This window comes from Hyperoodon ampullatus (genome assembly GCF_949752795.1).
Source record: "Hyperoodon ampullatus genome assembly, chromosome: 15".
NCBI lineage: Eukaryota > Metazoa > Chordata > Mammalia > Artiodactyla > Ziphiidae > Hyperoodon > Hyperoodon ampullatus.
In genome coordinates, this window is record NC_136928.1 from 66,281,384 (window position 1) to 66,306,628 (window position 25,245).

General features: G+C 36.3%; 1 protein-coding gene across 3 annotated transcripts in view; it reads right to left on the reverse strand.

Moving 5' to 3' along the window:
• Positions 1-24,993, reverse strand: part of PPP1CB (protein phosphatase 1 catalytic subunit beta) — a gene marked incomplete at its 5' end in the record, with an annotated part of 34,774 nt that extends 9,781 nt beyond the window's left edge. The window contains 5 exons of one of the 3 annotated variants that reach the window (XM_079720862.1): positions 995-1,054; positions 2,845-2,949; positions 4,820-5,050; positions 7,380-7,511; positions 24,867-24,993. In XM_079720862.1, coding sequence (XP_079576988.1) covers positions 995-1,054; positions 2,845-2,949; positions 4,820-5,050; positions 7,380-7,511; positions 24,867-24,918 — 580 coding nt within the window. Of the gene's footprint in view, positions 1-994; positions 1,067-2,844; positions 2,950-4,819; positions 5,051-7,379; positions 7,512-24,866 lie in introns of all 3 variants that reach the window. The other 2 variants (XM_079720861.1, XM_079720863.1) reach the window with 2 other exon arrangements.
• Between the last annotated feature and the right edge of the window lie 252 nt (positions 24,994-25,245).

Genomic DNA, 25,245 nt, shown 5'->3' on the forward strand with positions numbered 1-25,245 from the left:
TGGGCTAACTTCAGGGGTTAGTGTCAGAATTGAAATGAACTGCCGGATACCCACATGGTGTTGGAGAATTGGCTGTGGTATGGAAAAACTGCACACACTGGTTGTCAGAAAATGTCACACAGAAAGGTACTGATGTTTTAAGCAAAAGTTGAACTGAGGAAACAACACACTAACTGCATTCAATTCACAGGTCTTCATGGTATTTTATGATATGAACACCGTAATTAGCACATATACCAGTACTCAAATATGAATAATTATCATTTAAAAGCCAATAGAAAAGTCACGGTTAAGTGGCAACTGTACCTAACATTTATTTATAAAATTATATTAGGCTCATTTGTTAATCAACACAGCAATTTATCCTCAGTTGGAACTTATTTGCTTCTGTTTTATTTGCTTTACTGAAAATCTGAAAGTTATTCTCAATGTCTGCATAGTCAATTTTCATATTTTTTTCACATAAATGTTCACAATTTTCATAACATTAACCACACATCTCTAGAGCCTTCTGTCTCAAGAGCCTTAAGAGCTCTAAAAATTTGAAATATAGATGATACAGAAAACAACAGAAAACTACTAGATAATGTAAAAGAAGGTAATTGTAACCTTGGCTAAGAAAGACTATTTTAATTAAAAAACTTTCGACTAATTTTTAACAACTGTTTGAAGAACATAACCAATGTTGATATGAATAAAGGAATTTAGAAAGACTGGAAGGTAAGGGGACTCAATAGCAGAACTTTTGTGAAAAGTAAGTTTGACAGAACCATATTATGGTTATATATAAAATTTAAAACTTCTGTACTTTGGAGTATTAGTGGAAAGTGAAATATTTTGTATTATTCCAAATAATCTGTAGTTAGTTTATTGACTATAAAAAAAGCTCTATTATTTATTACACAATACAATCCTACTTCCATTAAATATAATTAAGTTCAAATATGCCAACATTTTACATTAAATATTGATTAAACTTCTCTATATACTTAACCTGTATCAGGGACATCAGTGGGTCTCATAATTCTCCGAATCTGCTCCATGGATTGCAGGTCTGGTGACAGTCCTATAAATGAAAAGATGACTCATAGTACTGACATCGTAAAAATTTTCACTCAAATAAAAAGCATTTAGTCAAAGTAGATTTACTATGTGAAATTAAAGATACTTCAAGTGTTCCTTTCAATGTTATCTTTAATATACTGGGTTATTAAATAGAATCCCACTCTGATACAACAGAACATTACCATTAGGTCTTCTCCATTTTTCCCTACCAGGGGAATAAAACTTTTCATTTCAAAAGATTTTTCAAGGAAAAAATATCCTACCACTCTTCTTTCTTTCCAATCATTCCCTGCTCTTCATAGGAACACACGCAATTCCAATCCTTCCTACTAAGAAGTTTTGCCACTTCTTACCACTTAAACATGTTTACTTAAAGTGCTCACCATGTCCCATTAAGACCTTCCTACATCCCACTCCAACATGCTCAATTTCTTACATAAAAGCATAATTGTTGATCAGAAAGATAAACAAGAAAAAGCACATGAAAATACTTTGAAATCTTTTAAGTAACCTAGTATTTCTCTTTGGTAGACAATTCAAGTATCACCTCACATTCCATATTCAATATTCATATTGCTACATTTCTATTCTTAACTATACTAATGTGCAAGAGCTACAACTTCTTAAATGTTTAGTACCTACTGTAAAATGTTTCAATTAACATAGTAAATTATGTCCTATCAGAGAATAAACAATTACCTCAAGCCTAGATAAGTGCATCTGTCTTTTAGCATTTTTCTACCTTAATTCTTCCTGCACACAGATGAAAAACTAATTTTCTTATAGTATTTTCATTAAACTATCTCCCTGTACAAAAACCCAATATGGCTATTAAACCATTCAAAAAACTCCTTTGCTCAGTGTTCAGACCTCCATAATCTGATCCCATCATTCCCCATATATATTTGACATTCTAGTTAGGCCAGTCCTCACACATTCCTTCAGCTAGAAAGACTGTCTCAAGTCCTTTTCACCTCCAAAACCCATGCCTCCATAAATGTTTGCCCAACAATTCTCTACCTTTCCTGACTTTTCATTATAATTATTGTCTCAACAAATACACATAATTAAATTCCTTTCATTACTCAATTAGCTGTTTTGAAAATGTTTTATCAATAGGTTTTAAATGCCTCAAGATAGCCAGATCATACACTATCTGTATATTTGCACGGCACCTAGCCAAGTGCTGGACACATTAGTTTTTCAAATGAACTTTCATATATTCAAGTATATTTAACACGTCATACAGAATAATTTATCATTCTACTAAAAAATTATTTTTAGGACTAAAGCAGACATATTACATAAAGCCTAGAACTGAGAACATTAAACATTTGAGTTTAATATTATATATATGTTATATTTATATAATATAAATTTATATAACATAAATATATTTAATATTATATTTGGATTCTGATTTAAAGTATTTAATATAGATGGGAAAATAGTCATGATCCTCTCATTTTTACTGATAGTAGAGGTATCCTTCTGTCAAAACTGAGGCAAAGGAAAGACACTGTTTCAAGCAAAACTCTGGTTTATCCTCATATGTGAAATTCTTTAAAGACAAGTACTAAATTTGCATTTTCATTATGTAAATAACCACAAATTTCTAGTTATTAAAAGACATTTTAGCCATGTTTAAAACAGTTTTAATCACTTGAGTTTTCAAATAAGCACTGCTTTGTTTTTCCACAGCATCTCAATTATTATAGGCCTTTTCTAAATAATGGAAGAAAAAGAAGAAAAACCCATAAGGCGAATTTACTAGTCTACCTCCATGACAACAGAAGATCTTCTCATCCACAATGGCAGCTATAGGCAGACAGTTGAAACAATCAGTGAAGGTCTTCCACAATTTAATATTAAACCTTCGTTTGCCTATAAAAAGGACAAGCAATAGAATAAATCTAAAACTGTTCTCATTAGTTATCTAACAGCAACAGACTTATGAATGATTCCAATTTTCTTTATGTTTATTTAGCACTTGTTTTTTCTATAATGAGTGTGATTTGTATACTTTTAAAAAGCTAGTAAGTATAATAAACATTCAGCACCTTCAGTAAAATTACAAAGACTACAAATATAGTGCCAGGTGTTTTATGAAACAAATCAAACACTTTTGCCTTTCAAGGTCACTATAATATAGCAACTTTGAAACAATCTAATAGACTATTAGTTTACTTTTTCCGTTCAAGATGTTAAATACCTAGCCAAGTAAGTAAGCAGAAGTGAAAAGCGTGCCTCTGGAGACTGTCTGCTTTAACTCTAATGCACTGGTAACTCGGCATAAACTTACTGCCAAGAAAGGAGAATTTCCAGGTGCTTAACTGGCATTCACTTCTGAGTAAATTTTTACTTGGCACCATAGTAAGTATAAGTAGAGACACAAAGGCTATAATTTTCCTGGAGTCTAGCATAAAGAGCTACAACAAGCACAATCTCAAGTGCACATTCACCTTTTTGGAGTTACTTGATTTTTCTGAATTTGGCAGTAAGTTGCAACAACTAACCCAAGGGAGGGATAAAAAGACACAAAGCACTAATTTCCTATGCTTTTATGCCATAACCTGCCCCTCAATGAACAAGTATAACTCAAAGTGTTTGTAAGCTGCTCTCAACATACATTTCATTTGATGTCACTTCTATCCTTGAGGATATTGAAGTCCATATTTTATCCTTTAATAATATACCTCTAGTTCTGATGTAGCTTTAGAAAAGTGGTTGCTGTACTACAATCCACTTCCTGTCTACTGGTCTGATTTAAACAACTGAAACCATAACAGTACACGTTAGAAATAAAAATGCAATATGTAAAATCAAATACAAAATCAATCCCACTAGAATGTAAACTCCATAAGAATAGAGATCATCTCTCTTGAGCACTGCTGCATTCCCAGTATTTAGAATAGTACCTGGCATATAATACATCCTCAAACATTTGTCAAATAAATGATTACATGAATCAAGGAGATAGGGGTTCTAATAGGACTCTACCATAATTAAGGATGGAGAAAAGCAAAAAGAGATTCTAATGGAGAATTCAGCATTAAAAAACAAATTCAATTTGAAAATCATTGTTAATTGGTTCTAAATTTAATTAACCAAACATGTTCATTCACTCCCATACTCTAACAAAAGCAAAAGACCGAAGTCAAATGTAGTAGGGTAATTCAGTAATTAACACTTGGAAACACTACCACACAACAGCGAATCAGTGATTTCTTACTGATGAAAAAGAGTACAACAAAATAAGGACATCCAGAGTATTCAGTATCCTTATCTCTCTAGTTTTATAGGCATAGATTAAAATTCTAATAAACTTCAACTTTTAAATAATTTTATAGAACTTCTCAATATTTTTTGTGACACAGGGTAAGAGTTTCTGTCATATCACAAGAAAGTTGAGAGCTAAAACCTTAATGGAGACTAGAAAACCACAGGCTACTGTCTATAGTGGCCTCTGTTCCACTTGGGTATTTTTACTATATAAACTAATTATAAGAGGGCCTTTCAGCTGAGTAAGCTGCAATTAACCTGAAACAACATGACCAAGGAGATCCCCAGGAACCAATTTAATTAATAATATGTTTCCCAGTTTTAGGTTCCTCTTTCATGTAAGGCTCTCTTCTTGGGCTTCTGTTTGATAGACCACATTTTTTAAAACTCTGAATTGACGGAAATCTTCTGAAATGGAAAACTATTAGGGAATTTTCCCTTTAATAAGAAATAAGCTTTTATTTTTACTTACATTCATCATAGAATCCATAAATGCGATTGATGCTAGCACACTCATGGTTTCCTCTTAAGAGAAAGAAGTTCTCGGGATATTTGATTTTATAGGCCAACAGCAAACAAATGGTTTCCAAAGACTGCTTTCCTCTGTCCACATAATCTCCTAAGAAAAGATAGTTGGCTTCTGGGGGGAAACCTCCATATTCAAATAATCGCAGTAAATCTGTATACTGTCCATGAATATCTCCTAAAAATAGAAAAAAAGTTTTAGAAAATTTATGGTTACTGTGGTACACAGCTTCTATAAAATGATTCTCAATGTTTATACCCTTATGTAATCCTCTTCTCTTGAATGTGGGCCGTAGCTAGTGACTTACTTCTAACAAAGGGGATACAGCAAAAGTGAGATGGGCTTTCACTTCTGAGATTAAGTTACAAAAAATTGTAACTTCCCATCTTGCTTGCACTCTCTCTTGCCTTCTCTCATGCTGGATGATGAAGCCACCTAATGGAGAAGCACATCTGGTAAAGAACTAAAGGAGGCCTTTGGTCAACAACTCATTAGGAACTGAGGTCCTCAGTCCATTGGCCCATAAGGAACTGAATCCTTTCACAATTGAGCCCTGAGACGACTGCAGGCCCAGATGACACCTTAACAGACTGTGAGAGACTCAGACCCAGAGGACCCAGGTAAGCTGTGCCTGAATTCTTAACCCACATAAACTATGAGATGATAAATTAATGTCGTTAAGTCACAAAGTTTTGGGGTAATTTGTTCTGCTAGTACAGTTACACTATCTGGTAGTTTAACTTAGGTTCACTTTTTTATACCTAGTAGTGAGGAAACAGCAACTTAGAAATATTTAGTATAAATAACTTCTACTACCTTCAAATTATTTCGTATTAAAGCATTTTAGAGTATCTTGTTGAGAATATGACTCACTTTAATTTTAAGATGACTTATAATTTGCTTCATTTCCACAAAATTTCAACTACCACCTCTTACTTACAGGTGATACTCTAAGCTAATTAATTTATTCAACATTTACTTAGTTAATATCTCTTAATTGCTACACACTGTATAAAGGAACACCAAGTACATGACTTAATAAGCCACATAAGAGGAAAAAAAGTATTTAAAGAGCACACTATGCATCTGCAGGTTACATGGTGTGAATGTGGATCACTAAAAAACATGCAGGGGAATGAAAAGGTCTGCATATAGCAAATAATCCTTGATTGAACAAAAGCTGATGGTTAAGTTCATAAAAGCTAAGTGACAAATACTAACAGCTACAAGAAGAAAAACTGCGCTATCAAACCAAAAGTCAGTGTAATACATCATTTATACCACTTCCCATGTTATGTGAACTACAGGAAAATGCTTTCTGTGCCAACAGTTTTTCTAGCTTTAACAATGCAATCAAACTGGGATGAAGTGAGAGAGTGGCATGGACTTATATCTACTACCAAATGTAAAACAGATAGCTAGTGGGAAGCAGCCGCACAGCACAGAGAGATCAGCTCGGTGCTTTGTGCCAGCTAGAGGGGTGGGATAGGGAGGGTGGGAGGGAGACGCAAGAGGGAGGAGATATGGGGATATATGTATATGTATAGCTGATTCACTTTGTTATAAAGCAGAAACTAACACACCATTGTAAAGCAATTATACTCCAATAAAGATGTTAAAAAAAAATGCAATCACTCAACTAAGGTTAAGTTTAACTAAGGTTAAAGTTTTAGTTTTTGGCCAAAAGCCACTGTAAGACTTGAAAGATCAAATACAAATTGTATAAAGTTATATAATCTTCAAAATAAATTAAAATGATCACATCTAAGTTAGAAAACCGTGGATATTGCCGTACTGACCTCTGAAATTCTATACCTGTTTTTTTCTAACCAGTGTACTGGTATGCCCTTTCTCCAGATCCTTGACAACAATGGATATCAATTTTTGACATTTTTTTTTTCAATTGGATCAACGTTCCAGATTTTTTTTTTTTTTTTTTTCCGGTACGCGGGCCTCTCACTGTTGTGGCCTCTCCTGTTGCGGAGCACAGGCTCTGGACGCACAGGCTCAGTGGCCATGGCTCACCGGCCCAGCCGCTCACCGGCCCAGCCGCTCCGCGGCATGTGGGATCTTCCCTGACTGGGGCACGAACCCGTGTCCCCTGCATCAGCAGGCAGACTCTCCACCACTGCGCCACCAGGGAAGCCCCAGATTTATTTTTAAATTGCATTTCACTGATTACTGGTGAGGCTGAGGATCTTATGTTTACTGGCCATTTGAATTTCTTCTACAATCTGCCCCCATCCCTTAAATTTTATTTTATTACCTTTTTTTGTTCCTAAGAACGCTTTATATAGTGTGAACAGCAATCTCTTAATCTGTTGTATATATAGCAAACATGTTCTTCTTGTCTCTAACGTCATTTTATAAAAGTCTCTATTTCTATAATTTAATGTAATAAAACTAGCAATCCTTTTTTTAAACATTTTTAGGTGTTTTCTCAATCATCTTCAATGTAAATATAGGATTCAAAAGAGATTGTTTCCTACTTTACCCATTTACATACCACAAATTTTCAGTGGCGCTTCCAATTCCAAAAGAATAGGCTGGCTGAGAAAGATCTCCCGAGACTTGATACATAAGCCCCGAACTTCTGCTTCAGTCATCTGCACAATCTTTCCTGGACGACATCCTCGTACTGGTAAACAATAAATAAAATTGTCAGTTTTCTAAAATTTATCCATAAAATAATAATTCTTAAAAAGGAGTCATGCCCATATTTTGAAGATCAGAAGAGTCACGTAGGCAGCAAACTACCAGATATCCTGTTGTGTCCTATGGCTGACAGTAAGGTTATTCTATGACCTCTGGCTTTTCTCTATATCGACTGTTGTGGTTTCTGACGCTCCTCAAAGCTATTGCCATGGAAATGCGGTCTTCTTTGTTCTCCAGTGGCCAACTTAAAGCCTCACAGCCCAAGTGACTAAAACTCATTAATTAATATGGTTCTCAGTAACTTCTGGGATGGAGTGGGGAGGAATGGTCCATGGGTAGTTCCTTATTTGCCCTACTGAACTCAGCAATCATTTCCTCTCATCATTACCTTCTCCACTGGCTCTTTCTCTTTAAATATACTGCTAGCTCCCATTCTATCTCATTTTAAAAAGGAAACAGAGACTATACTTCTATATACTCCTATCACTTCCCATTTACAATTAAGTCCATGAATTTCTTGCTAAAAATTGCTGATTCCTTTGTCAGGCTGAGAGAGGCTTAAAAAAAAAAGTCATCCCCCCCCACCGCCGCCAAAAGCCTATTCGTGGATATATTCCATAAGTATAGTAATATATAAGTAACAAGGAGGAAACAGAGCCAATGTTGAAATGCGTTTTAAGCAAATATGACAGTTAATAAGATCATCCCTGAAATTCAAAACAATTATCAGCAGAACTGCCTTTATTATAGGAACTTAGCGTAACTTCTACATTAGTACTAGTTCTCAAACATCAATTACCTACTTCCCATAAACATTTGAATATTTTTAAGATGAAAAAAAGACATCTAACTTTGTATCTTCCACTAAGTACCTAGAATACTAGCTTAGATTCAATGCTCTGCAATAGGAACAATTCTTAATCTTGGTATGAAATTTTTTTAATTAATTTATTTCGCTGCATTGGGTCTCAGTTTATCAGTCAACTGATAAAAAGGAATAAATCAAGGCCTCCTGTTGACCATCTTTTCACGTGCCCGTTGGCCATCTGTATATCGTCTTTGGAAAAATGTCTATTCAGGTCCTCTGCTCATTTTTTAATTGGGTTTTTTTTTGATGTTAAGTTGTATGAGTTCACTTTTATCCATAAAGATATCCAACTGATTTAGCACCATTTATTGTAAAGATCATCCTTTCTCCACAGAACTGCAGGGCTAACTTGGTAGAAAAATTAGGTGACCATACATGAATGGGTCTGTTTCTAAACACTCTACATAGTCTGTTAACCTGTGTATTTTTACATCAGTACTATGCTATTTTTTTTTTTTTTTTTTTTTAGCTGTGGCATATGGGATCTAGTTTCCTGACCAGGGATTGAACCCAGGCCCCCTGCTTTGGGAGTGCGGAGTCTTAGCCACTGACCACCAGGGAAGTCCCAGTACTATGCTATCTTAATTACTATAGTTTTTAATAAAGTCTTGGTATCAGGTAATATAATCATTCTCATTTTGTTAAGATTTCCTGGGCTAATCTAGGTCCTTCTGCATTTCCAAATATGTTTTAAAACTGGCTTGTCCCTTTCACCCCCAACTTGTTTTAACTGGGAATGAATATGTAAGTCTAGGGAGAATTGATATCTTAACAATACCGAGTCTTCCAATCCACGAACATAATATTTCTCCTTTTATTTAGGTTGTCGTTTGTTTGTCTCAGCACTGTTTTACAGTTTTCAGTGTGGCAGTCCTGCAAATTTTTCATGAAATTGATGGGAGGTGAGGGGCGCTGCTACTGTAAATGTGTTTTCTTATTTCATTTTCCAATTGTTTAATATTAGCATATAGAAATAACGGATTTTTGAAAACCAACTTTACTTCCTATTCTAACAATTTATACAGTCCTTTGTAGTTTCCAAATATATACAATCATGTCAACTGTGAAAAGCCAATTCTACCTCTTTTCCAATCTTTACATCTTTTATTTTCCTTCCTCACTGAATTGACTAGGACCTCCAGGACAATGCTGAATAGAAGTGGTGCTAATGGTCTTCCCTGTCTGGTTCCTGAACTGGGAGGGAAAAACATTCAATTATTTCACCATTAAGTATGATAGCTATAATTTTGTACATACTCGACTAGTTTGCTAAGACCTTTTATCATGAAAAGTCTTTAAACTCTGTCGAATATACTATCTCATTTACTGAGATAATCATAATTTCATCCCCTTTATTCTGTTAATATGACTTATACTGATTGTGCTAAACTTGGATTCCTAGAATAAGCCCCACCAAATTATGACATTATCTTTCTTGTATGTTGCAAGATTCAATTTGCTAATATTTTGCTCAGGATATTTGTGGCTATATTCCTGAGAGATAATGGCCAGTAATTTCCTTTCCTTGTTATTTATCAGATTTTGGTATTAAGGTTGTGCTAGCTTAAGAAATCAAGTTGGGAAGTGTTACCTCTTTTTTTGTTTTCTCTATGAGACTTTATACAATTGGTAAAATTTCTTCTTTAAATGTTTAGGCCACCAGTGAAACCATCTGGGTCTGGAATTTTCTTTTTGAAAAGTATTCCAAGTACAAATTCATTTTCTTTAACAGATACAAGACTATTCGGGTTTTCTATTCCTTGTGTCAGTTTGCCAAGGTTAGTTTTTCATCTAAATTATCAAATTTATTAGCATTAAGTTATTTAGAATCTTATTATGCTTAAAATACATATGTTTAAAACTTTTCTCTGAACCATTTGAGAATAGACTGCATACATCATGCTCTTTTACCCCTTAATACATCAGTATTATTCCCTAATAGTATCTCTTACACAGCCACAATACAAGTTATCAGATTCAGGGAATTTAATATTTATACAAATCTTTAATCTGAAGAATGTACTAAAGGGACTTCCCTGGTTACGCAAATCTGCCTGCCAATGGAGGGGACAAGGGTTCAAGCCCTGGTCCGGAAAGATCCCACATACTGCGGAGCAACTAAGCCCTTGCGCCACAACTACTGAGCCTGCGCTCTAGAGCCTGATAGCCACAACTACGAGCCCACGTGCCGCAACTACTGAAGTCCATGCACCTAGAGCCTGTGCTCCGCAGCAAGAGAAGCCACCGCAATGAAGCCAGGCAATGAGAAGCGTGCGCACTGCAACAAAGACCCAACGCAGCCAAAAATAAATAAATATATTAAAAAGTTTAAAAATTAAAAAAAAAATAAAGAATGTACTACAATTTTAGTAACTGTCTCCATCATGTCTTTTACAGCATATTCTTCCCCACTACAGAATTCAATCCAGGATTACATTATTGCATTATTTGTTCAATCTTTTTAGTCTCCTTTAATAGTGGTATCTCCTATATCTTTCTTGATACTGGTAAATTAAAAAAATTTTTTTACATTATCAGTCTTTCTAGGGGGTTATCAATTTACCAATCTTTTCAAGGATTTCATTTAAAAAAATCATATATCTTTTTATGTGATTTCTGCTCTTATTTTTATTATATCTTTCCTTCTACCTTTTTTTGGTTATAATTTATTCTTCTGTTGTCTTGAAATAGTTTACTGTTCAGCTTTTTTTCTAATATATACATTTAAAGCTATATGTATCCCTCTAAGCACTGCTTTTAGCTGTAACTGTAAACGTTTTAACACATATTTTCACTATTATTTAGGTCAATGTATTTTACAACTTTCACTGTTATTTCTTCTTTAGCCAATAAGACATGTGAAAGTATTTACATTACTTAATTTCTAAATACCTGAGGGTTTTCCAGTTATCTGCTATTGATTTCTAGCTTATCACCAATGAATTCAGAGAACACATCTGAGATCTCTCCTTTCTTTCAAATTTAGAGATTTGCTCTATGGTACAGTATATTTTAGTAAGTGTCCATACATACTTGAAAAGTATGTAATACCCTACAGTTGCTGGGTAAAGCGTTCCATGTGTATCAATTAGGTCAATTTTACTGTGTTGTTTAAATCTTCTAGATCCTTGCTGATTTTTTTTCTTGTTTATTAGTTACTGAGAAAGGTGCATTAATCTACTATGGTTGTAGTTTTGTCTATTTCAAACTTTTGGTTCTATCAACTTTTCCTTTTTGTGTTTTTGACCTATATTATTACATACCTAAAAAACTTAAGATTGTTATATCATCCTGTTGAATTATTCCTTTTAATTGTGCAATGCTCTTCTTTCCCTCTAGCGATTCTTCTTACCTTACAGTCTTTTTCTGGCATAAATATATAGCCAACTCAGGTTTCTTTCGGTTAGTATGTGCATAATGTATTTTCCTCATTCTTTTACTTACCCATCTGTGCCCTTAAATTTAAAATATGTCCCTTGTAAACAGTATATGGTTACGTCTTCTGAGCTTTGTCTGGAGTGTTTGCTCCTCTCACATTTACCATAATCACTGGGAAAGTTGAGTTGAAGTACACCATCCTGTCGTTTGTTTCATCTGTTTTTTTATTCCTTTCTCTTTTATTACATTTCTTTGGAGTAATTGCTTATCTTTTATTATTCCATTTTCTCCTCTATTAGCTCTTTAGTTATATATTCTTTTTCTTTTGGCGCTTACTCTAGAGATAACATGCACTTGACTGATTTACCTCTCCAGACTTTTGCTCTACAGTTGTCATATATTGCTCCCATATATTTTAAACCCCACAAGTCACAATCATTATTTTAAACAGTCTTAATTTATATTTATACACATTTATCCTTATTGCTATCTTTCATTTCTTTCTGCAGTTCTTTTATCTGCAATCATTTTCTTTCAACATGAACTTTCTTTAGCATTTTTTAGTGCCATCTATTATCAATAAATTTTCTTAGTTTTAGTCTATATTTTGCCTTCACTCTTGAAGCATATGCTCACTAGATTTAGAATTCTAGGTTACCATTTTTTTTTTTCTTTTAGCACTTTAAGAGGTCATTCTATTGATTTCTGGCTTCTGTAGTTTCAGGTGATATATCAACCATCACTCTTATTGTCCTGAAGGTAATGACTTCTTTCCTTTGGGAGCTTTTAAAATTTTTTTCTTTTTAGGAGTTAAGTCCATGATGGGTCTCAATATGACTTTATTTACATTTTTCCCACTTGGAAGTCATAGAGCTTCTTTAATCTTGTTTTGGTATCTTTCTCAATTTTATAAAATTCTTGGTTAATATATCCTCTATTCCACATCTCTTGCCCTTCTGGGAATCCCATTACACATGTTAAACCCTTCCATTGTCTTCTGTTGCTTTCTTTCTGTTACTTCCCCTCTATTTTTTCTCTCTCAGCACCACATAATTTCTACTCAACTGTTTTTTTCCCCTAGTTTACTACTACTCTATTTTGCTGTTTCTAATTTGCCAGTAAATGCACTACCAAATTCTTAATTTTAGTTAATATATTTTTTTAGTCGTACAGTTTCCAGGTCTGATAAAATTTCTTTTCCTCTTTACCTTGAGCATATTAAATCAGTTATCTTCAAGTCTGTGTGATAAGTCTAATATGTGAATTCTGTGGATTTATACCTTTTTCTCCTCTTGATATTTTGGTCCATTAATCCTGTTAGCATTCCTGTAGTATTTCACTGAATGAAATATTTGATTATGGATGAAAAACTGTACTAGTTCTATATGACATCTTCCTCCATGGAGGGCCGCTTCCTTTAGCAGCAGACAGAGTACCAAGGACTCACCCACATTTTTTCTTTTCTTTTCTTTCCTTTTTTTTTTTTTAGCTGTGTTGGGTCTTCGTTGCTACGCACGGGCTTTCTCTAGTTGCAGTGAGCGGGGGCTACTCTTTGTTGCGGTGTGCGGGCTTCTCATTGCGGTGGCTTCTCTTGTTGCGGAGCATGGGCTTTAGGCATGTGGGCTTCAGTAGTTGTGACACACAGTCTTAGCTGCTCCGCAGCACGTGGGATCTTCCTGGACCAGGGCTTGAACCCGTGTCCCCTGCATTGGCAGGCAGATTCTTAACCACTGTTAAGAATTCTTAACCACTGTGCCACCAGGGAAGCCCCTCACCCACATTTTCTTGAGGGCTGGTCTACTTCATTTTGCCTTCAATCTTGGAGAGTGGCCATGATGGGGGTCTCAATGGAAAACTCAGGGTATAATATGGCCTCTATTACTTCATAAAGATTGAACTTCAACTTGTGCCATGCTGGTACTGTGGGGGATGCTGGAATCTCTGCTCATATATCTTTAGCTTCCCAGACACTGTTTTCTTCTGGTTTACTTAGAATCTTCCCTTGCACGTGTGTATCTTAGAAATCAACGACTTTAGGGGGACCTGACTGCAGATTTTGAGGTTAGAGTCTATGTGATTCTCTCCTCTTTTGGACTTAAGTTTCAACTGCTTTAGTTGCCCCAGACTTCCACCTCTCCTCTTTAGTCCAGTAAGACTGCCACTTTTTATTTGGAGTCCATTCCCCTATGCCTCCAGGAGTGACTGTTGAACACACTGGTGCTTTCCTTTTCTTAAAGATCAAAACCCTCAAAAATTTCCTGTGTTGGTTGCTCTTCAACAATGGAGTGGCTGCTCAAGTGAAAACAGAGAAGTACACAAAATATGATTACTGGGCACACACTAGAAATTCAGACGCTTATATGAAGAATTTTGAGGAATACCTTGCCAAGGACTAGACACTACTGGTCTTAACCCCATATGTTATCTCAGCAAATGAGTCATTCAACTTAGGTGGAAGCATCAAGGTCTCCTGGCTCCTGATAAAATAATCTTTCTGCACAATCATGTTTACACCAGAAAAGGGGGAAAACACTAAGGCCTGAGGGTCAAATTTGGTCCAATCCCTGTTTCTGTGTGACCTGTGAGTTAAGAGTAACTTTCATACTTTTAAAAATAGTTGGAGGGGGAGGCAGGGGAAGAACAATACTCTGTGACACATAAAAATTCTATGAAATTCAAATGTCAGCGTCCATAAGTAAAGTTTTACTGGAACAAAACCACTCTCATTCATTTACGTATTACCTATGGGTACTTTCACGATACAATGGCAGAGTTGAGTAGTTGCCATAGAGACCACATGGGGCACCCTCATGGCTTCGCACTGCTTCCCAGGGTACTAGAAATTGCAGGGATGCAGTTATAACTCAACAGTGTCTTCAGTGTCTACTTACTGCTGTGCTGCAACATTTTATTTTACTTTTATTACCAGTGCATACTCATCATGTCAAAGGAAGAAAATTGAAATATGAATGTCTAAGGCCCAGTGGAGTGTGGATTATTTTGTTACTAAATTAGATGACTAGGCATTGTATTTATGACATTACAGCTGTGCTAAAAGAATAAAATGTATGTTCACATTAGGAAACTAAGCACTTCATCACAACATTCCCATCTCATAGGAAAGTAACAATCAAAAAAAATTTTTTTAATTGTAAATGGAATCTCATCACAGCAGAATTTCTTCACAAAAATAAAAATGAGACTGCAATGAAAGTAAGCTTCCAACTGGTCCATGTATTAGAAAGCGAGGAAAGCCATTTACTAATGGTGAGTTAATTAAATCACATTTGTTTGGAAGAGCCAAAGAAGTATGTCCTGAGACTATAAACTTGTTTAAGACTATATATTTATTAGTCTTTCCATAAAGACAGTTCTTGAAGGGTTGAGGACACTGGAAGCAACGTCGATAATCAGTTAAAAAAACAAAAATGATTTTGAGTGGTTCCCTTGGCTCTTGATGAGTTCACAGATATTGCCAATACTTAGTTTTTGCTTACTTGAGGAGCCAATACTCAATTTGAAGTGACTGAAAAGTTAGCCTCTATGAATAGTCTGTGTGGGACAACCACAGGCAAGAATACTTCTGAAGGGACTTCCTTGGTGGCACAGTGGTTAAGAATCCGCCTGCCAATGCAGGGGACATGGGTTCGAGCCCCGGTCTGGGAAGATTCCACATGCCGCGGACCAACTAAGCCCGTGTGCCACAGCTACTGAGCATGAGCTCTAGAGCCCGCGAGCCACAACTACTGAAGCCCGCGCACCACAGGCGCACCACAGCGAAGAGTAGCCCCGGCTCGCCGCAACTAGAGAAAGCCCGCGCGCAACAACGAAGACCCAATGCAGCCAAAAATAAATAAAATAAATAAATAAAGAATACTTTCAAAGAAGCTAAAGAAACAAACCCAAAACACTGATGGAGGTAAAAATACTCATGGAGCAGGAAAAGACTTAGTTGGACAATTTAATAAAGCTTGTGAAAATTGAAGGTGTTTAAAGCTTACAGTGCAATCACTCAGTGGAAAAATATTTTTATCTATCATACTATTGAACCAGTGGTATCAACGGTGTACTTCATTAGCTCTCATGAACTTAACCATTGTCAGTTACACAAATGTTTGTCAGAAACAAAAGCTGAATATCCTGACTTGCCCTATCACACAGCAGTTCAGTGGTTTAATAGTGATAAAGTTTTATTGTGATTTTTTTGAGCTGAGGGCCAATATTGAAATTTTTCTGAATGAGAATCACCCTCAATCACTACTATCGAGCACTGAGTAGGTTTTATAAATTAGATCTTGCTGCAAACCTGATAATGCTTCTTAATAATTCAACCTAAAATTAAAATGTGAAGAAATACTTATGTGTGAAACATACACTATGCTAAGTCACTTTGACAACTAATGTTGCTTGTAATCACAAGCAAATGTCACGTTGCTTTACACAGTTCCAGGGCTGTCAAATGTTAAAACAAGTGAGATCTTCATTCCCTCACAGATCTGCACTGGACACTATTTTCTAAGCTCAAACCACAGTTCTAACAGCATTCTTTAGACCTCAGTGTTAGTGCAAAATAAATCAAAATCCATTTAATTGTGCAGGTGAGGAGCTTCCACCTAACCTCTCACTGGAATTGACTAATGTGCAATGTTATCACATGATAAAAGGCAAATATTGAGAGAACTAATAAAATTCTATAAATACCTTCCAAGTGATGACTAAAATCACTTAACTAAAATCACATGCTTTTGGACTGATAATAGTTTCAGTAGTACCTACCTATCTGTGTTAAGACACCTTCCAAGATGAAATACATAAAATCTCATTATAGATCAGCATTAACAGATGAACACTTCCAGTTGATTTTGATGATACAGAACACTAACTCTGAACCTCAATTAAGCAAAATATTCTCTTCCCCCAAAAGTCCCTTCTTCTCATGATTACAAAAAATTATACTCCATCATTATTTTTCAAATTTCATATTCATGTAAAGATCTTTTCAATGCAGGTTTGTTTTTTAAATTACAAATGGTGTATGATATATATGTCTGTGTTGTGTGTACACTGAATTTTATCCTTCAATAACCATCTGCTATTTTCTCCAGCAAGTTCTTACTAATAACTGCCTTCTCTAAAACAGAAAGAATGCCAAGGAGAAAAAAAAAACCTAATTCCACTATTACATCTGCCACATGAAATCTTAGTAATCTTCATTAACCTTTAATATTTTAACTTCTACCCTACCAAAAAGATTCACTCAAAGTTACATGCTAATCAACAGCAAAGTTGACATAAATCCAGATTTCCTAAATTTTTTTTCTAAGATGAAACGGCAATTTCTCCATATTTAGTATGAGTCTACTTTAAGCCACAAAAAAGGAAAAAAAGGAAAATTTTTGCAGTTGGCTAGAATGGGGAATTTTGGTTTTAAATGAAAGAATTAGGCAACTGCCATAATTTCAATTTATCTTAAGTCTGCCTGCTTAATGTGGTTTGAGCCTACAGATGGCCTTCAGGAGCTCTGTATAAAAACCCAAACTGTAATACTGTGTATGCACATGAACATGTATACTTTTCTGAGAAGTCCAGGGCTTTCATGATTTCTCAGAGGGGTCTGTGTATTGCCGTAAGTTAAAAAATCATTCCAGATAAACTAGTGAACAAATAGATAATGAAAAAAGAGTAAAGAAGAAAATTAACAGATACAGGGAAGGACTAGACATTTCAGGAACAGAAGAAGGGAGCATCCTAGTCCTGTGGTTCTCACGACTGTGATCCCCTTTTTCACTGTGTTGACATCTGCATGGTGCAAAAGCAATGGTGATTAAAACACCTTAAAACACCGACACCTCAGCAGAAACCAAATCAGTGGCACTAAATTGCCACACACAGCGAAACAAAAAAGGTCCATTTTCAATTAAAAATGCCCTTGCCCTTGACTAAGCAGTAAAAACAATCAATTTTCTTACATCGCCACCAACAAGTATACACCTTTTTAATATTCTGCATGATGAAATGGAAAGTATCCATGAAGCATTTCTGTTGCATATCAAAGTACAATGGTTGCCTTCAAGAAAAGCACTCGTGTGACTGTTTTAGTTCCAAGCTGACCTAGCTACTTTTTTTCACAGAACATCTCTTTTACTGGAAAGCACAAGAGACAAACTATGGTTATTCACACTTAAGATATTTAACAGATACTCTTGAAAATGAACAAAGTGAGCCTGTCATTTCAAAGAAGACAATTGACAGTATTTGTTGCTAGTGAAAATTAAAATTTTGGAAACCTTGTATCCAACACCATGAATTTGACAGCTTCTTCATACTTAAGGACTCTTCTGATACCTTGCTGTAATATTAACAAATGTGAATTTTTTGATGTTGTATAAAATGTGTCAACATTTGAACATCTGTATAAATCAGCTTAACCAGTATTTTCAAAATGACCAATGCATGTTACAAAGTCATTTGTAAGATCCATTTAAAATGCAAGATAGATAAATGGATTTTAATGTAAGAGAACAATATTTCAGATTCTACATTACAACTAACCTTTAAGAAATTATCACTTGTCGATTTCTGGTATAATATTAAAGAATATCCACCATTATCTAAAAAGGCTATTGAAATACTCCTTCCTTTTACAACTTCGTATCTGTAAAAGTACAGATTTTCTTTATATACTTCAACCAAAACAATGTATCAAAACAGACTGAAGCAAAGCAGATGTGAGAATTCTGCTGTCTTCTACAAAACCAGACATTAAAGACATGTGCTTATCACTATTAGTTTTGTTGTAGAAAACAAACTCTGATTATGTAAAATGAATAGGTTATTATCGTTATTTTACATGAATTAAAGAATATTTTTAAATTCTTAGTTTTAATTTCTAACACCATACTGATAAATAACTCATACAAATCAAAGTTCTTGTCCTCAATTATTTTTATGAGTATAAAGTAGTCCCAAGATTCAAAGTTTGAATTCCATTGCTCTCTAGTCCCTAGCCAAAAGAAAGCATATACCAAATCTCCTTAAATCACCTTTCACCATTTAATTCTGCCTAAAAATATCTCTCCCCCTCAGCACCAACATTAATATGTCAAACCAGATTATAAATTCTGAATAATGGGAATAGGAAAGAAATGTTTTATACATACATACATACATACTATGTATGAGTGGTTGTATGCAACAAACAATGTGGAGGACACATCTGTCAGATCCTCACAAGAAACAGCCTTCTCTAAAATTCCTTTGAGGAGGGGTCCAGGGCTCAGCAGCATAAGAAGCCCTCTATTACCTTATACTCAGGTTTTTACTAAACAATAACAGTAGCTAACATTTTCTGAGCTTTTATTATGTTCTAAGCGTTCTACCAGTTTAGTTGTTACAGATACATTATGAAGCAGGTCTATTATCATCCTCAAAATGCAGAAGAAACTGAGGAAGAGCTGAAATTATAATACATGCAGAACCTGTACCTTTAGCGAGTATAAACATGGTCCTGCACTATATCAATACTTACTGAACTACCTTGAATAAACACTTAATTGAGTATATATCTGTTATCATTCCGGATTCACATAACTATTTCAGTTAAGGTCTGATGTTCATAAAACATGTTCCTTTCTGTCATTATATAACTTAGATCTTTCTCTCACTTTCACTCCAGAAGGCTGGTCATTTTCTTTCACTACTTTGGCTCAATTATTTGATACATATTCAAACAACACAGATGAACCTACAAGTACCTATAAAGTTTCCCTCTCAGTTTACTATTTAAAATAAAAAAGAGTCATAATAACTGCTAAATATTAGAGAAGCTATATAATAGATGTCCTTAAATATGAAAAGTAACTTTTGATTTCTCTAAATCTTGAAAATAGTAGGTAGGATGAAGGGAAAAGTTAAAATGGTGTTAGACAAGCACTAAAAGCAAGAAAATGTTTTGATCAATAGTTTGGTAATTGACTAGATGGGAACTCAGGCATAGTCTGATGAACATTCTAAGGATTAAATTCTTTTATGGGGAAATAAACTGTGTCAAAACCTCCAAATTACACAGTGCCAGCATATATCAAGACCCAAAGGCAACATTCCCACCAGATTACGCGCATAACATAAATACCTCTATTTGTCTTTGCACAGATGCGGGTAAATTTGGGAAGGGAGAGCCCTGAGGTCAATGACTATTAGGAAGGTTATGTATGTCCTCATAAATCACTTTGCTATACACATGAATAGTGGGTAGGCAGATTAAAGGACAACTGTCCCTGTCCTTTTACTACTTTTTCTACTGCATGACAAGTACCCACCTAGACCAGGAACTGAATTCCTCCATTAAACTAGGAAAAGACTGGCTACTAGTTATTTGTACTTACTTAACTTCAGAATGAGTTTCTGCATTTTTAGTCCCCTGCTTCTAATTGTGGAATAACGACAATTTCCATTAAAGGATTTTCATTTTATCTTAAAGATGGAAAATCTCTGAGGTACAGTGTATTTCAGAGAATGAGGTGTAAAAAAAAAAAGTACATTTCACCTACCAATAACCAAGACTTCAAAGGTGATCATATTCAATCTTGGGGGAAGGTGGAGGGTTTACAAAAAGAAAGAAGAGTTGTAACCTTAATCTCTTTCTGCTTCCTACCTTCACTGATCCTCTATTTTCCCAGAAAGAATAAGCCTTGAAATGGCTACTTACAGCTGCTAGAGGAGCAGTGATCGCTGCCTGAGGGTATAAATTTGTATTCACTCAAAATTAAATCCTAGAAGATTAAACTGGGAATCCCTATCCTCCACCACCACACCACTGCTAAGCCTACTGACATTTACAAACCATTTCTTCTTGCATCCCTATAGCCGAAGATTTCCAGGATCAAGGTTGTTTCTGAAACTGAGATTTTAATTATTTCTAAATATCTTGACATTCTTAACACTGATGTTATTTTACGTGTTAAGAGTTGTTTGAGAACGTATACTATTGGAATGGATACTGTTAAATGATAAATGTGGATAATAAGACATCAGATGAAAAAACCTACTTGATAAAATTTACTATCTTCCTCACTAATCCTAAATCTTAATATAATCCTGTCTCTAGACTCAAATGTAAATAGATTTCTAAATCCCAATAAATCCTAATCTTGGTTTAGACATTTACCAGAAAAGCCCCAGCTTTGTATCTTCGAATAAAATAAAAATACTCTGGACTACTTCCTCAAACTGTCAAAATTTCCCTCACTTGCTGGAATTAACTGACAGGAAAACCAAGCAAGCAAGCAACCAACCTAATCCCTGAATCTCTGAACAATGTAGCATCTTTATGCCTTCTCTAGCTTCTCATCTAAAAAGATGCAAGAGAAGAGAAAGTATCCCTCAGACCATCTCCCCTATTCCTCAACCTGCTCTTTTTTAAAAGACCTGGTCTTGGGTCTACACAACAACACTATCCCTGCAGAAGTTGAGGTTGCCAAGATCAACTAGCACTTCCTTCAAACTGCCTAATCTTTAGACTGCTGGGTCATAATTAAACAATTTAATCAGAAAAGAGGCTTTAAACAGTCTGGCAGTTCCTCAAAAAGTTAAACAGAGTTACCATTTGACCTAGCAATTTCACTCCCAGCTATATACCCAAGGGAAATGAAAACATATATCCACACAAACACTTATACATGAACATTCATAGCAGTATTATGCACAATAGCCAAAAAGGGGAAACAACTCAAATGTCCATCAAGTGATAAATGGACAAATGAAATGTGGTATATTCATGCAATGAAATATTATTCGGCCATAAAAGGAATGAAATACTGACACATGCTACAACATAGATGAACTTTCAAAACGTTAAAAGAAGCCAATCACAAGAGACCACATAATGTATGATTTCATTCAGATGAAATGTCCAGAACAGGCAGCCTAGTACTGGAAGGAGTGGTGAAGGGAAAAGGGATTTGTTGGCTAGTGAAAACAGGGTTGTGTTGTGTTTGAGAGTGGTGGTGGTGAAAACTTTCTAAAGTTGATTGTGGTGACTGATGGTTGCACAACTAAAAACCACTCAATTATACACTTCGAATAGGTGAAATTGTATGGTATGTGAATTGTATCTCAATAAAACTGTTGTGAACAGTCTGTGGCTGGGAACAGAGCTGGCACAATCTCGACCATCGGGAAGCAGTTTTCCACACAACCCTCTTCCCAAACAAGCAGATTCTACTCAACCTTTTTCAAGTCCTCCAAAATAAATTCAACATTTATAGTCTGAATAAAGCTCCCGAGGTGATTTCTCTATACTCCCACTGCCATCCTAACTCCTTTTGGAACTGCTGATCAAAGTAAAAAGCTTCTACTGGATTTTCCAGGATACCCATAGGAACTAGCTTCAGTTTCAACAACCAGTCAAAAGCACTATGATAAACTACAAGAATGTGGTAGCAGGATCACTAAAGGGGATAGAGTGGTAGGCATCTTTGGCTTTGTGGTAAGTAAAACTTAACTCAAGAAAATATACTGAAGGAACATGCACTATCCAAACAATAAATTAGTATACTGTTTTGCATTAAATAATAACAAAAAATTTAAATGTAAAAGGCACTTTGGAAATGAACATCATTTGGCCACCTAAAAAACACAAAGAAACTCATAAAATTACTAAAAGTGTTATAGATGATTGGTAATAAAAGTTACTAAAAGGGTTATAGCTGACTAGCAATCTGATGTAATAAAAAAATCAAGAATATGTTATGGAACTGCAGTCAACATTTTAAAATGAGATTAAGTCCTGCTGATTTCCCCTCCCTTGTACAATACTTTCATTTAATACTAAAAACAAACAAGCAAAAAACCTAACTATAGCTATTCTGCTAAGCAGCTTTACTTGAATTTGAGTTAATAATTAGCATGTAACATCACTGAAAATCAAGGCAGACAAAAGAATTCTTATTTGAAGATTAAAAACAATTATTTATTAGAAAATCCACGTTTGTTAGGATGTCTTTGGACAGGTCTAGATTTTGGAAAAGAGAAGGAGAAGAGGAGAATTTAAGAATCCCAGGGAGGCACGGTCAAAACTAAACATACTTCCCGGGATTAAGAAGTAATGGTACTCTTTACTGTCAGAGAGGAGGCTGAAAAAGCCTGAAAGTCACTTGTTTAGACTGGGAGTTCCCTGAGTGAAGAGACTGTGTCTTATTTTTGGATTCCTGGTGACTGGCACAAAGCAGGTCAATAAATGCTTCCTAATTTAAAAGGGGAAAAAGTCTGGAAAATGATCATCCAAAACCAGAACCCAACACGTATGTAATTTGAATTCACAGAAACAAACAGAATCACTTAGCCTATTTCCTCACCATATCTTTTCTTTTCTCTAACAACCTTGAACAATCCACTAGTGAAGTTTCTTAATTATCTATAATCTTTAAAAGGTACATCTGACTTAAAAGATCGCATATCAAAGATTTAAAAACACATAAGTCTGCTGTGTTTGATGCCTATACAGTATATAAATATGTAAGTTCATGTAAAATAAAAATAAAGAAGTTGAGATACAAGCATCAGATTTTTAAATATTTAAATTTACAAGCCAAGTTCATGGTGAGCATAAACTTCCCCCAAAGTTAACAAGATATTAAAATTTTTAAATAGCTACACTTCCCTCTTACAACAATGCGTAACTAAAAAAAATATATACACTTTTTCAAAGCAAATGTCTCACAGACCCAGTAAGATGTTCACATCTGTTTGAGTCCAGAGAGTCTTAAACAGTGAACACTGACTGCAGGCACCAGGGGGCCTCCCAAGAATAACTTGATAGTAAAGGAAAAGGCAAACAAGAGTTCCTGGTAAAACTTTGCTTCTTATTCAGTCTTAAGAGACTCAGTCTTAGACTGCTGGAAGGCTTTCACATCTGGAGCAAGTATACTGTAGTTACACAACAGGTACACAGAGAACTGATAAAATACCGACACTTTGGCTGAAAAAAGGAACTAGCGCCCTCCCTTCCGCCCCCCAATCACACAATCTTCTTCTGTGATGATTTTCCAAATGTAAGTACATACTGTTTCACTGTGGCAAACAATTATCTTCAGGAAATTTGAAAGCCAGTAACAATGGATATGTAATCCTTCCACGGTTTCTGACAGAGAGAACAATAATTTTTTTTTTTAATGGCGTAATTTCTTTCCTATACAGTCACAAAGCAGCTAGTGATGACGCAAATTTTAGGGTAAAGGGATTCACTGGCAGAAGACAGCGACTGACTCTGAATAATACCCTGGCCTCTCCATCTCTTCCCTTTCCCTCAATCCCCGACCCTAACATAAAACTATCCCATTAAAAACAGAAGGGCCCAGAAAGTTCAAAAGCTGCGAAGACCTGTAAATATCTTTTAAACACAAGAGAGGCTTTACAATCGACCTTTTCTAAGTTTGTGCAGAAATTAAATCCTGCTCAAACCTGCTAAAATTCTCAAACCCGAAAACCAATCCCTTCAGCAAACGTGTCTACATATTTCTTGCGTGCATCTTCAGCTCGGTCAAAGACTTTCGGCTTACTATGCTTTAAAGCTAAATAATACATGGGCGGGACTCAACTCCCGCTCACGTTATCTTCTCCTTGAATAGAGTTTGTCCTGTAGCATCATGTAAAAATGCCGAACAGATCAAACAGTCGACTCAAGGAGAAGATTTTTTTAAATTCACTCCGGTAACAAGAAACGGAGGCATCCAAGGGCAAGGCACAAAAGAGAACAGAGAAGAAATACACGTCCCACGGGCGTACAATGCCCCGGAGCACGCATCCCGGCACCCTCCTCGCGAAGGGTCACCAGGCACCCCCGCCGGCGCGCCGCCGTGCGGATCCCCAAAGGTCCGCTGGGGCACTACTTGCTCGCGGGGACAGCCCCTGACGCCCGGCCTCCCGGAGGCCGTGTTCCCGGAGGCCGCTCCCCCCGGCCCACCAGCTTCTTCGCCCCCTACTCGGCGGCCGCCTCGGGGCGGGAAGGGGGGTCCCCTCGGGCTCCGGCGGCGGAGGGACAAGGAGGGCTGAGGGAGGCGCCCCCTCCCCGCGGCCGGCCGGGCCCCGACTCACCCTCCAGCAGTCGGGTGATGAGACTATCCACGTTCAGTTCCCCGTCCGCCATCTTGTCGGCACCAGACGCTCCTTCCCAGCAGCGGGAACAAGGGCTTCTCGACGGCGGACGCTGCGGCGACCGCTCACCTACAAGTCACGCGGCGTTTCGACCCCGGTTCCAACTCCCCCTTCCCCCGGGCCCTCCCCCCACCCCCTTCCCACCAAGCAGTGGAGCGCGCACACACTCGGAGGCACCCACGAGAAATAAATAAATAAACAAGTGGAGCCCCCAGAAACCGGGCCGCGTCAGACCCAGCCCCCACCTCCTCTTCCTCCTCCTCCTCGGCACCGCCCAACTCCGCAAAGCTCACCAGCGCCGCCGACGGCCCCTCCCGCA